Source organism: Acanthopagrus latus, chromosome 4 (assembly GCF_904848185.1).
Source record: "Acanthopagrus latus isolate v.2019 chromosome 4, fAcaLat1.1, whole genome shotgun sequence".
Lineage (NCBI taxonomy): Eukaryota > Metazoa > Chordata > Actinopteri > Spariformes > Sparidae > Acanthopagrus > Acanthopagrus latus.
Window position 1 is genome coordinate 17,414,498 of NC_051042.1, and position 14,168 is coordinate 17,428,665.

General features: G+C 41.1%; 1 protein-coding gene across 2 annotated transcripts in view; it reads left to right on the forward strand.

Moving 5' to 3' along the window:
* The first annotated feature begins 871 nt into the window (after positions 1–871).
* Positions 872–14,168, forward strand: part of gpc5a (glypican 5a) — a 141,280-nt gene continuing 127,983 nt past the window's right edge. The window contains exons 1-2 of one of the 2 annotated variants that reach the window (XM_037095670.1): positions 872–1,380; positions 7,040–7,201. In XM_037095670.1, coding sequence (XP_036951565.1) covers positions 1,230–1,380; positions 7,040–7,201 — 313 coding nt within the window. In that variant the 5' untranslated portion in view covers positions 872–1,229. The remainder of the gene's footprint in view (positions 1,381–7,039; positions 7,202–14,168) is intronic. The other variant, XM_037095669.1, reaches the window with a different exon arrangement.

Consider the following 14,168-nt stretch of genomic DNA (forward strand, 5'->3'; position numbering starts at 1 on the left):
AATTTTACATATATGAAACAAGGAATGTGTTCATGAATCTTACAAAAGCACACTGACAGAATCTTAAATATTTAAGTGTGTGTCATGCCGTTTTTTTTTTTAAGATTATAAATTGGTGTCAACTGCACAAGAACTGAGATAACAATCCTTTTAAATTTAATTAAATATTGATTCCACCTCTTTGGAATTAGGATTAAAACAATTTTACAAAACATTTGAAGTAATCTAATATCACTAACAAATTGCTTAGGAATGTTGGGAAACTTACAATTTTCCTGTAAATTTTGTAATCTGCACTTTTATTTTTTTTGTAAATATTTATGCCCCCCCCCACCCCCCCCCAAAAATGTGACACATTGCATTTGACTTTGAGTATCCATGCACAATCATATATGCACCAATATTACTAATTGAATTTGAGTACTCTGCTTTCAAAACTCATATCTTGCTATTTTTCCATTCAAGACTCGGGGAAAGGACAAGATCAATGTGTGATGATCCCCTGAGGGAGAAATTCAGTTTGACCCAGCAGCACAAGGGAACAAACTAGAATAGAATAAAATCAAATTGTACTGAACCCATAAAATGTTAGGAATGCTAGATGGATCAGTGTGCAAAATGCCTGTGCCATATTCATGTAAATACAAACGATATATGATTAAGGGCCATTGAAGGTTATGTCATTTGATCTATCCAATCTAATTAATAAAGGCTGAATATTACATGAATGAAACAAAAAAAATCCTCATTAAGGCTCCACGCTGGAAGAAAACCCCATAAAAAGACTGAAGAAAATGTAATTAAAAGAGCTCAAACAAATACCAGTCTTAAAGAGACTCCAGGTGTGCTCCTCTGTAGCCTATGAAGAAGTTGCCGTGTTGTAACTGACCTGCCGTCCACCAGGTGTCGCTGTCGGGCTGCAGCTCAGCCGCACACCCGGCCGCGGAGTCCAGGTAGCGACACGGTACCGCCTCTGCTGTCGGTCCAACCAACTTGGCCAACATGCCGCTCTCGAACAGAGCCACAGCGCTGCAACTTTGCCTCTGTGTGTGGATTTAAATGATCATCCGGAGCTTCTCATCGCCGCATGGTCGCCGCTGAATCTTGAAACCTGAAATGTGGACTGGACTCACCTGAGCGGTGAACTTACGGACAGATCTGTTTTTGTATTTTTTCCTTCCTTCCTTCCTTTTTTTTTTTTTTTTTTTAAACCCGGGATTTTTATTAAAATGTCTGAGCTATGGACGAACTGCATTTTCCTCCTGGCGTTTTGTTCTGGATCGGGGTTCGGGATCCTAAACAAATGCGACGAAGTGCGGAAAGTTTTCCAACTCAGGGAAATTGGACCAAATCAATTATTGCCTTTGAGTCCCAGACCAGGTATGTGGGAGTTCATCTTTACTGTCTGATTTATTTAACGCACACAGATAAAGTCTCACTAACCAGCCAGTAACACAAACTGTACCACATTTCTTCCTGATGTGTTGTATTTTCTTTATTTCCATCCTCCCGGCGACTAAAGACTCAACATGCCAACCACTGATTGAAAGAAATATGCCTGAGAAGTGACTCAACACGACATTACCTTCCTGTAGAGCTCATTAACTGCACTGTAGCCTTGAACCTGTCATTTTCTGCCTCCTTGAAGTGCTCTTTGTAGTTACAAAACACACCTTTTTAAACACATTTCAGAGGCGTGTGTGCAGTTATGATAATGATATAGACAGAGGAGCAGGAGAGCTGTGAGCTGTTTAAATGCCATCTTTTCATGTGTCTTTAAATCAAGATATTCAGAGGAAGTGCAAGATGACTGCAACAATACAAGTCCATTCTCATAGAGGAATATGACATTTCAACCCATGTTTATCTACCCTAGTGTGGGTACAACAGTATGGCAGTAGGTCCATGACACATGTTATTAAATCACATATTTTAAATATATTTCTAAACACTTGAAGCTGAGTAACAGGAGGGAGTTGTGAGATATATTTTTAGTGTTTGTTCATTAAAACTCCATCAAAAGGTTGTGAAAAGTTCCCAAAAGTCACACTTGAGTAAAAGTACAGATGGTCATCAGTGGTTTATTGAGCTTATGAAGCACGAGACTCCTCTAAACACTAAATCTTTTACATTTCTTGAAAAATACATAATCAGTGACTGCTGGATGGCACACAGTGTCTCGTCTCGCTGTCAGAAGTACCCAAGAATCATACTTGAGCGAAGGTAAAGATATTGTGTGAAAATTGTTACCTTTGTAAAAGTGAAAGTCACCCATAGGAATAGTATTTGAGTAAAAGTCTTAAAGTCTGATATCAAATGTACAAAAAGTACAGCAAAAGGAAATAAAACATATAGTTGTGTTGTGAATAACAGAAAAAAGTGTTATTTTGTTATCCAAGTGCAGATCAAATAAATGAATTTATGGTGATAAAAGGTGCTTGTTTGGCTCTGATGCAGCATGTAATCCGCAAAGTAACTAGTAATTCAGGTTATCAAATAAATGAAGCAGAGTTAAACTACAACATTTAGCTCCAAAATGTAGTGGAGTGGAAGCATAAAGTAGCAGAAAATGAAGATACTCAGTTAAAGTACAAGCACCTCAAAACTGAACTTTAGTACAGTAGCAGTTGAGTAAATGTACTTAGTTACACTTCATCACTGATACCTTAGTCAAAGTAAATATGTTGTGTTACAATTATGACTTTGGTAAAAGTGAAAGTCACCTATAGGAGTAAAGGTCTTTAACTATCTGGTATTAAAAAGTTTTTTTATCTGAATGCTAATAAAATCGAGTAATTTAAAAATGTGCTGCTTTCACTCTGATAAATGATTGAATCTGTAAAGTAACTAGTAACTTAAGTTAACCAATAAATGTAGTGTGGGTATAAAGTACAACATTTGCTTCTGAAATCAAGCACAGTGGAGCTATAAAGTATGGGAAAAAATGGAAATACTCAAGTGAAGCAACAGTTGCAGGTTCTTCAATCGAACTGTAGTAAAGTTCTTGAGTAAATGTACTTAGTTACACAGTGGATCACTTGTCGTTCACTTCACTTTCCAGCAGTAGTGTGTTGTAAAATCCAAATGCCAATGAAATCAATACATTTTCAAGTATTCTGGCTCTGAATCAGCATGTAATCTAATCTGCAATGTAACGAGTAACTAAAGTTATCAAATACGTGCAGTAAAGGTAAAGCAGAACTTGACTCTGAAATGAATTGTAGCGGAAGTTTAGAGTATTAAAAAATGGAAAAATGACTCATTTGAACTTAAAAAGAGTAGTTGAGCAAATGTAGTTACATTCCACCGCTGTGAGAAGGTCTCACTTATTGCTCACTTCACGTATTAGCTGCAGAGCACGGGCTGATCTAAAATGTGCTGTTTTAATCCAGTGGAACTAGGAGCTAAAGCTGCTGAAACTCTGCTCCCTGCAGCTGACTAAAGCAGATAAGTGGCTTGCGGGGATAAACAGGACTTATTTTGTATAAAGTTAGGTAAACTAGGCTTCACTTAACTTTCTGAACACCACCAATCATGTAAAACGTAAGATTTGGGGGGGAATTATGGGTGTGGATGTACCATGTGGTCTGTCATTGACTCCTTGCTTCTGCTGCTGCTGCTCTCTGTGCTCCTCTTGGAAAAGTAAATCTTAATGGTGTTGACTGCCATCCTGCCACAAACTGCTCCCTATAAACCTCGCCACCCCCTTTCCTCTCCTTTTCACTGCTGTGCGGAAACCGATTCAATTGACAGAAAACCCGCAAATGCCCCCTTCAACCTCCAAATAACCCTCATAATGCCATCACCACTCGTGCTCCTGTAACGAGCCAGCATGTGTGGCTGTGTTGATTTAAATCATTGTGCCGTTTCTTTTCTCTGCAGCGATTATATCCTCCTGATTCAGTGGCTGTAATGCTGTGAAAACACTCGCTACTGTTTATAACTGCACCTCTGATGACCTTTCTGGCAGCCGCGCACCTATAAACGGTCTTCTAGATCTCAAGATCGGAGAGATGTAAATTGTTTTCTTGATGGCTCAGATTAACATCAGATAGTGTAATGGGAGGTATGGTTGATTCTAGAGAGTGATTTCTTTTTTTTTTTTTTTTTTTTAAAGTTATCTATGACTGAGTGTGGGTTTGTGAAAAGTAACCTCCAGAAATTCCAGGAATCCGGGGCGAGAGCGAGCCGTTTCCATGTAATAAGACGTGCCAAACAGCCTTCAGCTCTGGTCAGAGCGCAGTGAGTCAGGAGCCTCTCACCTCGGCAAAACAAAGACGTCGTCTGCGGCATTGGAAGTGGAAATGTTTCTGGGAAGCATTTTTTTTTTAAAAAGCAAGACCTGGGGCACTTTCAAGTTGTCTTATCTAGGAGATGTTTGAATTCCTGCTTGTGTGCCATCGCCTGCACTGCTCCCCTCCTCACACTGGGAGCCGATAGCGTCTCTGGCAACAGCCCGGCGCGCTCTGTCTAGGCATGTCAGAGAGGCCTTTTGGGCCACTTTGAGATGTTTTGATTGTCCCGTATGTGTGCAGATTGCTTACATTTGTTGTAGTGGAAAACCTGAGACATATCACTCTGTGAGGCGATAACGCTCTGACCGAGATCTTGTCTCAGGATGTAGGTGTTTTGGTTTTCTTGCTTCACTAAAGCATTTTTTGAACTTGTCCGCTGAATCTTTGGCTCCTGTTTTAAGGCACATGATCGACATCGTGGCCCATGAAATGATTTATGTGAGCATGATTCACATGATCAGCTTCAGTCTTTTGAAAAGTTTGGCATATTTCTCATTCAGATCGCTACTTGCAATCTGGAATCATTAGTCAGTTGATCGCCACTTTGGTCCAGACTGAAATCAATCATCATAGATGATCATCGACTGTGATTTTGTACAGTCGTTCATCGTTCCCAGGCTGACTTTAGCCCTGTTTCCACCCCAAGTTCCCAAAATCTTTCGTCCCAGGAACTACTTTTTCGGGAACAAAAAGGTTCCTTTATCCAGTTGTTGTCTGTATTCCCAAAGTGGTCTAAAGATCAGCGAATGAATATGGCAAATTTGTCTGTTTCTGCAGTTTTTCCGCGTCGTTTTCACTGCTGACTCTGAATCAGCAATTGTCGTTGGTCCATCTGTCATGGGCTCTCTCCATGTTGATGTGTTGAAGCCTAATGCAAAAACGCCAACTGGCTTTAAAAATAAATGGCAGCTAAAATAAAACGCTGCTTGACCAGTCAGAAATATGTAGCTCTGCAGGCCCCGCTGTCAGGGTTCCTTTGTTTCTGGACCGCCCAGCGTTGACACGTGTGATCAGCTGTACAATTTACCAGTCATTTGACACATTCAGTAGTAGCTGGTTGTATCATATGCGGCCAAGGAATGTATCGATTAATCAGTTTCATTTTAATGAATTTCCTGACTTGATAGCAAAATGTGCATCCTACGTCTCACATGACCATTTTCCAGGCTGTCATGCTTGATGTGGGCCATGATGACGAATGTAAATGTTAACTCTCATTTGAAGCTACTTTGATGTGGAGCTTGAAATTTCTAGCTAAGGTATGCCGTGTTCAACCCAGTTAATCATTTTAAATATGTGTTGAATATATCAAATTACACATTTACCCCCTTTTTTTTCTAGTGGCCATGACTCGTGTACCATAATTTCCCCTAAAATACGATAATTTTAAGCCTCTTGTATAATAGTTTAACTTTTCCCATCTGGGAAACGCTGTTTCTACCCTTTAACAGAGACTTTTTGGAGATAAAATAGTATCTCATGGTCTTTGCAATGGACACAAATTCCTCCAAAGGTACCTAGTTCCTGCAGAAAGTTTGTGCTGTGGAAACAAGGCTAATGATGATTCCCTGACTTCTCAGAATGGTTGACTTGGATTAGAAAGTGTCCATCAGATGATTCCTGTTAATTTTGTTACACACTCATCCTTGTCTCATTGAGGGTCAATGGAATGACTTCGGTGATCCTCTCACGTTTTATTAAGCACCACCAGCAGCTCAAATTGATAATTTGTCTATAAGCCTGTTTGGTTGACGACCAAATTACCTAAGGAACTAATAATCAGCTTCAACTTGAGTTTTTCTTCAGTGCTGATGTTACTCACATTGCATCCATTATACTTGCATAATGTTACCATGTTAGCATCGTGGGCATGTTGGCATACTGTTGCTGGCGTTTACCTTTTAAAGCCCTGCTGTGCTTCAGTACAGCCTCGCAGGGCTGCTAGCCAGGCTGAGCACCCTGCTGATGAATGCGGCTGAAGCTCGTCATGTTGGACAGTTGGCAGTTCATCACACAGATAATGCGGAACGTGGTTAGACGCGCTCATTTATTCACGCCTCCGGGCAGTTTAGGGTGTCAAATCCACCAGACTTGTATGTCTTTGGAATGTGTGGAAGAAAAGTGGAGCAAATCCCGAGTCCCAGTTTAGCATTGTGTTTGAGTCACAGAGGTAAGCATTCCTTTCTCTGAAAGATAAATAGCCTACCTGAAGAACACGGGTCTTTTAACTACATGCCTATTCTGAAGCCATTTTCAGATCATTTACTGATCCTAAAAGATGCTGTAGATGATATATGTCTTAACAAGGTGAACCAAACACGTATTATAAGTTAAATCTGACCATATGATGTCACTTTATAATATTTTGTTTTTTCTAACAATGTCATGCATTAATTTTTCTCTTGTGGTGAACAACATGAGCAAAGACGTGTCATTTCTGGCTAACTGGATTAGGAAATGCGGTCGTTACTTTAGCCACCCAGATGGTTGGAGGAGTCTTTGAGGATTCGGGGAATTCAGAACAGAGCTAATTGTTATTAAAAGGCCATCTGGGTTATTTGAAGATTGCTGGGTATTTATTTTCCAGAGAAACAAGCGCTTATCTGTGTGACTGGAAATACAGAGGAAATGATATGGTCTTCTCAACACTGAGCCGCCCTGCTTCTTACTTCTATTTTAAATCCACACCTCTTCTGTCTACACGTTTTTAAAAAATCCTAACATTTGATCTCGGTGACTCTCAGGTTCGGACCTCCAGGTGTGCGTGTCCAAGAACCTGACGTGCTGCACCAAGAAGATGGAGGAGAGGTACCAGGTGGCGGCTCGGAGGGACATCCAGAACCTCCTCCAGACGTCCAGCTCCAGCCTCAAGTATCTCATCGCGCGTAATGTGGCCGCTTTCCAAGGTAAGAGCGTGACGTCATCTCTGCTGCGAGGGCTGAACGTCATGGACGCGTGCTCAGATGAGAGCGCAAATGTTTACGTGGATAATTGCATGTGTGTACTTTCTAGTAGGGTACATTAGGAGTTTGGGTTTGTGTGGGTGCTGTGAAAACACTGGATGAGTCAGCGTGTGTGTGTGTGTGTGTGTGTGTGTGTGTGTGTGTGTGTGTGTGTGTGTGTGTGTGCAGTGAGTGAGACTCCACATCAGAGAAAACAGAGCAGAGTCTGTCCTCCTTCCAGATCTACCGCTACACTCTGATCTTGAGATTAGATAGGCTGGTTGTTCCTGTAGGAGATTTGGGAGGAGGCTGTCTGCAGGGTGAACGTCTGACAGGGATGTGTACTGGGGTTTTTACTTAATAGCTTCTCTTCCTCCGCAAGGTGTCCTGCTGTACCGTATCCCGATAAGAAACTAAATCATCATCTTAAGTGTACTGAAACGCCGTTATCCCATCGTAAACAGGCTGTCTTTAACCTCATCCTCTCATTGTTTTCCATCTTCTCACCCAGCGATGACTGACAGTTGACTTGCAGGCAGCTGCTTGCCTCTGCCTGTGAGCTCTCCCTGCCAACACAGTGGGATGTCTCTCCCACTCTGGCTGATAGCTGTCATATGACCGTTCAAATGGGTGGGCAACAAATACAGAGCTTATGACTTGAATGTGCAGACATATGATTAGGCCAATTCACTTTAACGATGTCTCTAAGTTTAAAGACGTGCTGTTATCCACCTCCTCCTAAACTCGAATGATTTATAGGAGAGTCTCGTGTGATCACAGTCTTTCAGCTGCGGTTTGCAGGGGCATTGCCCGTCTTTTTGTCGTCAGATGTTTGATGTGTCTACTCGGGCTCTGAAGTTCAGCTAAAATACTCACCATTTATGACAATGTTTATGAAGCAAGCCGCCTCTGAAACGCTGTTAACTTGGGACAAAATTGTAGCCGTGCAGCTTTTTGAAAGGCTAAGACTGGCATTTAAATGAAATATTTGTTTTTTGTTGTCAAATCCTATAATATGAACAAAGTAGTATGCAGTATAATCTCAAATAAATATCAGGCAACATATAAGCAGATGGTGGTATATCTGTGATGAGCTAATAACAGCCAGCCGTGTAGGTCAGGCTCTAAATGTTCATCTTTCAATGAGGACTCAGAGATTCAAGAGGTGCATTCCCAGGAGGTCTGTGATAGTTTAGGGTAGGGTAGATATTTTGGGCCCCTTGTGGACATTTTTTGTAAGATTCTTAGGGGAATTATCCAGAGGTCATAGCATTTTAACATTAAACACAGGGTTACAAAGGGGTAGCAGCGTATCCCCGAATCAACAAGATAATCTGGTTGCTTTCATTATTCTATATGACAGTGATTCTTCACCATCTGAACAGTTCTACCTAGGATCCGACATTTTTTTTCTAAAACTGATTCTCTATTTAAATCACTCAGTTTTTTAAACAACATTAAACTGATAAGCTTTTGAATTATTGTGGAACTTTTTCCCTGAATCTTCTACATGTTTCTGTTTGTGTACATGAGTACTTTCAAATGTATTTTTATTGTAAGGCTATGTATTTTAAAACAGAAAACAGGAAGCCTAAAACCTACAAGGTGAGCTGAAATATCACAAAGAGCCGTCTCAGTCTCATGAAACCATTTCAACCCCTTGCTGACTTGTTTTCACTCAGACACCATGTGACATCGACAAAGTCAGTAAGCACTCAGGGCTTTAGGCGTTTGGGGGCACATTAAGGCCCAAAAGCCCGTCTGTGGCACTCAGCCCAAAACTGAAGATGTAAATCTTTAAAAATATGTTTGTGGTTGTTGTTTTTAAAGTATTTTTGTACTATGTTTTGGTTTAGTTTTTAGCAAATGTTCCTGGTTTCAGGAGCAGTTTCGTTGGGGACTATTTCCAGCAGCGGACTTATACACATTTATTGCTTTAGTAAGTATTTACAGCAGCAGTTTACAGTGCATGTGGGATTGAGTCAAATAAAGGAACATGTTGCCGAAGGCAGCAATGTGGCTCACTGATGTGTTTTTTTAAATACTTTTGGACAATAATGGAGGACCGTGGCACTGAAGAGAAGCTAAGTCAGAGCTGGTAGGTTTGTTCACACAGGTCAAGTCAGAAAAAGCTGCAGGAGCTGGTGTCCTCAAAAGAAATGAGCAGTGCTAACATGGTTTCACGTGTGGAATGGCAGCCAGTGTGCGCTCCTGCCAAACCAAACAGAGTTCCCTGTCAACATCGGCTCTCATCAGTCAACAAACATTGGCAGCTGCCTCCAGCATCCAGGCTGTATAATACAAGTGGCAACAGACGCTTAGCAATTTAAGTCTCATATTGGAGTCACAGCAGCAGGATGACTACTCTCAATATTGCATTTATTAAGTCATTATGTCATGTTCCCAAGGTGTTTTTGTGATTGATTTAATAAGAGTCCAGACGAGGGCTGCAGCTACTTATTATTTTCATCATTGAATAATCTGCTGATCATTACTTGATTTAAAACAAACAAACAAACAAACAAAAAAATGGCTATTGGGAAAAACGCTGTTCACAATTTACCTAAGCCCAAGTTGGCATATTCAGATTACTTGTTTAGTTCAACACACAGTCCAAAACTTTGAGAACCTCAAACCAGAGTTAACAGCATTCTTAGTATTATTGCTCTAAAAAATGTTGCCTTCAGTGTGATGGTGACTACTTGTTTAAAGGTGCTCTTCTTTTAGTGCACTATTACAGCCAACACGGCTACTTAAAAGCCAACCGCTGCTCCACTCCATTCGTGATTGTGGTGACCATAACAGGTAATTTAAGCAAATCCATAAAGTGTTTTTTGCCCCTAAACCAAAGCAGAGCGCACGCAAGAGGGAACAAGAGAGGACTAGAAAATGTAACCTAAACAGACGTAAGGTTGCTACCTTTTTTGTAACTGGGTAGCCTACAATTATTTGCAAAGCAGTGTTACTTAAATCTATGTTTGCTTCTTCTTGACTGAATTAGTTGGAGCATTTCTTTGTTGGTGTCTCAATACTGCCACCAATTGTCGGTCAGGGGACTAGCATGTCAAATCCATGCATGTGGGTCCTCCTTTGCATCCATAAGTCAAACGAAACAGGGACTCACTGGTACGCGGGCGGCTGTGGCTCAGGGGTAGAGCTAGCATCTTGTTGTTGGGAGGTCGCTGGTTTGATTCCTTTGGACTGCCTGTTGAATTGTCCTTGGGCAAGACACTGAGCTCTGAACTGCTCCTGATATGCAGGTCGGCACCTTGAATGGTGGCCACTGCCATCCGTGTATGAATGTATGTATGAATTATGTTAAGCTGCTTTGGACAAAAGTGTCTGATAAATTACCTAAATGAAATGATGTACTTGCTATTAGTGGTAGAATAATTAGAAAAAACTTAATTGACTAAATCATTTGGCTGTAATCCAAACGAGACTTCAGTTGATAGTTACTGGCTCGATCAAATATATATTCAGTTTGACATTGTTGATAAAAAGTGGTTTACATTAATCATAAATCAGATTAAATTACACATGAGAAACACAAAACACACAAACTATTCGACTCCACCTGTTCAGTATTGTTTGCTTTGCTATCGAAGTGACTCTGTGTTGATGAAAGATGATATTTGTTCAAATGTTGAGGCAGACTTTTTGGCTCACAGTCTATGATCTCACACACACACACACACACACACACACACACGCACACCGAGCCACCCACGTGGCATTGTTCTACTTGGCCGCAGAGGTTTTAAGAGCCTTTGTCACACGGAGAAAACACACTGTGGCACCATATGTATGGGAAGCACGGAGGGACAGAAATGTCTGGCAGCTTCTTAGATCTTAACAGAGTGGAAAAAAGCTATTTTGCTGTTCATGTGCAGACATAAAAGAAACACAAGTCAAGCATTTAATCCGACTCTCCTATCTAGGCAGTGTTCAATGATGCTTAATTAATATGAGTGAATTGTTTGTTATTCATCTTCTGTGACTGTGAGTTTTGTTTTGGGTGTTCTCAGATGATAATGGAATGGCAGACGGGGGCCAACAACTTTACGGCTCGTCTCGAGATCGAAATGCAATTTAAAGCAGGAGTATCAGTGTTCTGCTTCGTCGTAAACACTTCTCTGGAGCACAAGAAGAAAACAGACGGGAGATGGGTGGGTTGGGGTTGTGCAGAAAAAAAACAAGTCTCTTTAGTTTTAGTCTCCGAGTGATTGGCAGCCTGCACTGTAATTTGAGAGACAACAGAGAACAAGCAGAGTGTATAATGCATTACAACCACAGACAGGAAGAAGGACGAGTTAAAAGGGGGCAGGCTAATGTGGTCATTTGTTTTGTGCAAGGCCTTCAATTAGGCATCTTTATGTGATGCAGCTGAAGGGAGGAGGGGATGAAGAAATTAGAGGAATGTAGATGGATAAACACTCAGGAGACACAGAGAAATAACACCAACCAATAAAATGCTATTTAAAATGCGTTTCCCTCTGGGACTTTGTGCTGGTAATGGGCCACAGTTAGAAAGAAAAAAAATCTTCAAGGGCATCTTTTATGTAGAAAAAGAGTCCTTTAACATAATGAGTAACACAAATCAGCAAAAACATGCACTAAAGCTGTTAATTATGAGTAGAACTTCAAAGCGCAGCTCATCCCGCAGTAATGGTTCATTACATCTTTCTCTTTTCTTCTTTAAAATGTGCCGCGACGTTTTAATATCTCATCCTGAAGTGAACCTGACCGCTGCCTTTCAAGTCATTTCACATCCAAAAAGATAGCTGTGCAACTGTTGTGGAAAAAATGGTAAGAATAAAGGCTGAGTAGGTGGCACACTGTCAAGCAGACGGCCTCTGAGTTTTCATGTGCATCAGTTTTTTTTTCCCCCTCCCTTCTTGCTCCTGGTCTGTCAGTAAGTCTCTCAGGATTGCATGTTTTCATTCACCGGTTGTGAGGTTCCAGCACGTCGTCCACACGGTGCACAAATATGCAGCCTGCTGAGCGGGGCTCCAGGGGAGATCTTTTTTCATCCCGCACAGGTTTGTCTTACATCCATGGCAACAAGCCGAAGCAATCCCAGCGCCCCCCGAGGCTGGAGTCAAATAAAACTGAGAAACAGAACTCACTATGAATCAGCTGGTAAGATGCCTGAGAGAGTATCTGAGGAGGGCTGTTCAAATCAGAGCAAAACGGTCTGAGATCACCAGATCAAAGCAACACCACCCCCCCTTTGGGAAAAGGTTTGATTCGAGGAGCTGTTTGGAAAGCCGTGTGTTGCCTCGTGCTGACGGCGGCATCGACGGATACTTAAACTGCTGTAAACAACACAACCTGTCCTTCCTTTTGTGATGTAAGAAGGTTTTTTTTTTTTCTCGAGAATTTTGTCCCTGCCATTGTGTCAACCAGTCATTGACCTGCTGAACCTGTATGAAAATAAATGAGAATATCTGAGGCTTTTGGCTTTTGACCCCTAAAAAGAAAAGTTTGTCATATGTGAAATAAACTTCCTTGGAGTTATGTTAGAAGTTTCCTTTGAGTATTTCACAGCTGGAGAGTTGGCACTTAAGTAAATCCAGGCTGTTGGTGCAACATGACCAGAGAAAACAGAGTAAAAGGCCTTTGGTATTCCCTTGGGCCAGTTTGCCTTTTTTTTTCTTTTACAGTTTGATCAGAGTTTGGTGAAAAAACAATCTGTAGTTGACGCACTGTCATATGGCCGATTTTTGCCCGCAAAAAATTAGGGGGCTGTGTGTGCAGGCAAAATTTAGAGAAGCTGCACATTGTTCTTTTGTGTATATTTCCAAGGACTGTAGAGCTATAAAGCTGGCTGAAAGTCTGCAAAGTTCCCATTTGAATACAGTAAGTACCCATCGTAGCCTAGCAGGAGGCTGCAAACAGGAGGAAACAGCTGGCCTGGCTCTGTCCACAGTCAATAGTATCCACCCACCAACACCTCTAAACGTCATAAGTTTGCTTACCTACACATTATATCATTCTTTTAAACTATGCACAGATAGAAACCCAATGGTTGTGGTTTCACAGGGAGTTATGCATGGATCTAATGAGGGATATGAGGGAAGTGTTCGAAATATTCAAAAGCTGTTCAGTCGCAGCGCATGAGGCCCAAAGAAGTTTGACTTCCTGGGTGTAAAATTACCTGGATCCTCAGCTTAGCCTTTGCATTGTGGGGCTGACCTCTGATTTTACCCTCCGCTAACTTGAATGGAAATAAAATGGTTTAGTTGTGTGGCTTTTCTGTAATTTCCCAATGTTATTGGGCCCGATGGCTATCATCCTGATGGGGAAATAAGACAGTTTGACACTAAAAGATGCAATTAGTTTTGTGTCGGTAGTTTTGTTTTTTTTTAATCTTTGGATAGAGCCAGGCTAGCTGTTTTCCCCTGTTTCATGCTAGACTAAGCTAAGCTAAAATGTGCTATGCTAACCAATTCTAACTGTGTTTCCTCTTTTCTCTTGAGCTCTTGATAAAAAGGCAAGTAAGCATATTTCTGAAAATGTTAAAACCAATTGCTCTATATGAATTGAACTTGTTCTGTATATGGGGACACTTCAGGGCTAACCCAGAGCCTAAATACTCAAAACATGCACATGTTAAATAAACGCAAGATGTGAAATGTGTTCCTTTTCATATCCCATAATTCATTTTAAAGCCTTGACCAATATAACATGACCACTAAATGATCAAGTTCAGCCCGACAGTTATAAATTTAATGCTACTGAAACTTGCATGTCTGCGGCATGAAGCTGTCGAGGCCATTAACACTCTGCGGCTTGTGGTCCTCCTTCCAGTCAATGTCTCATTTTGGTTTGTAGCATGGGAAGAAAAAAAGGTTTGAGTCAACATGAGACACAGGAGTCCAGCAGACAGGGAGTTAGTCAGCTTTTACTTGTTATTTTTATTTGCACT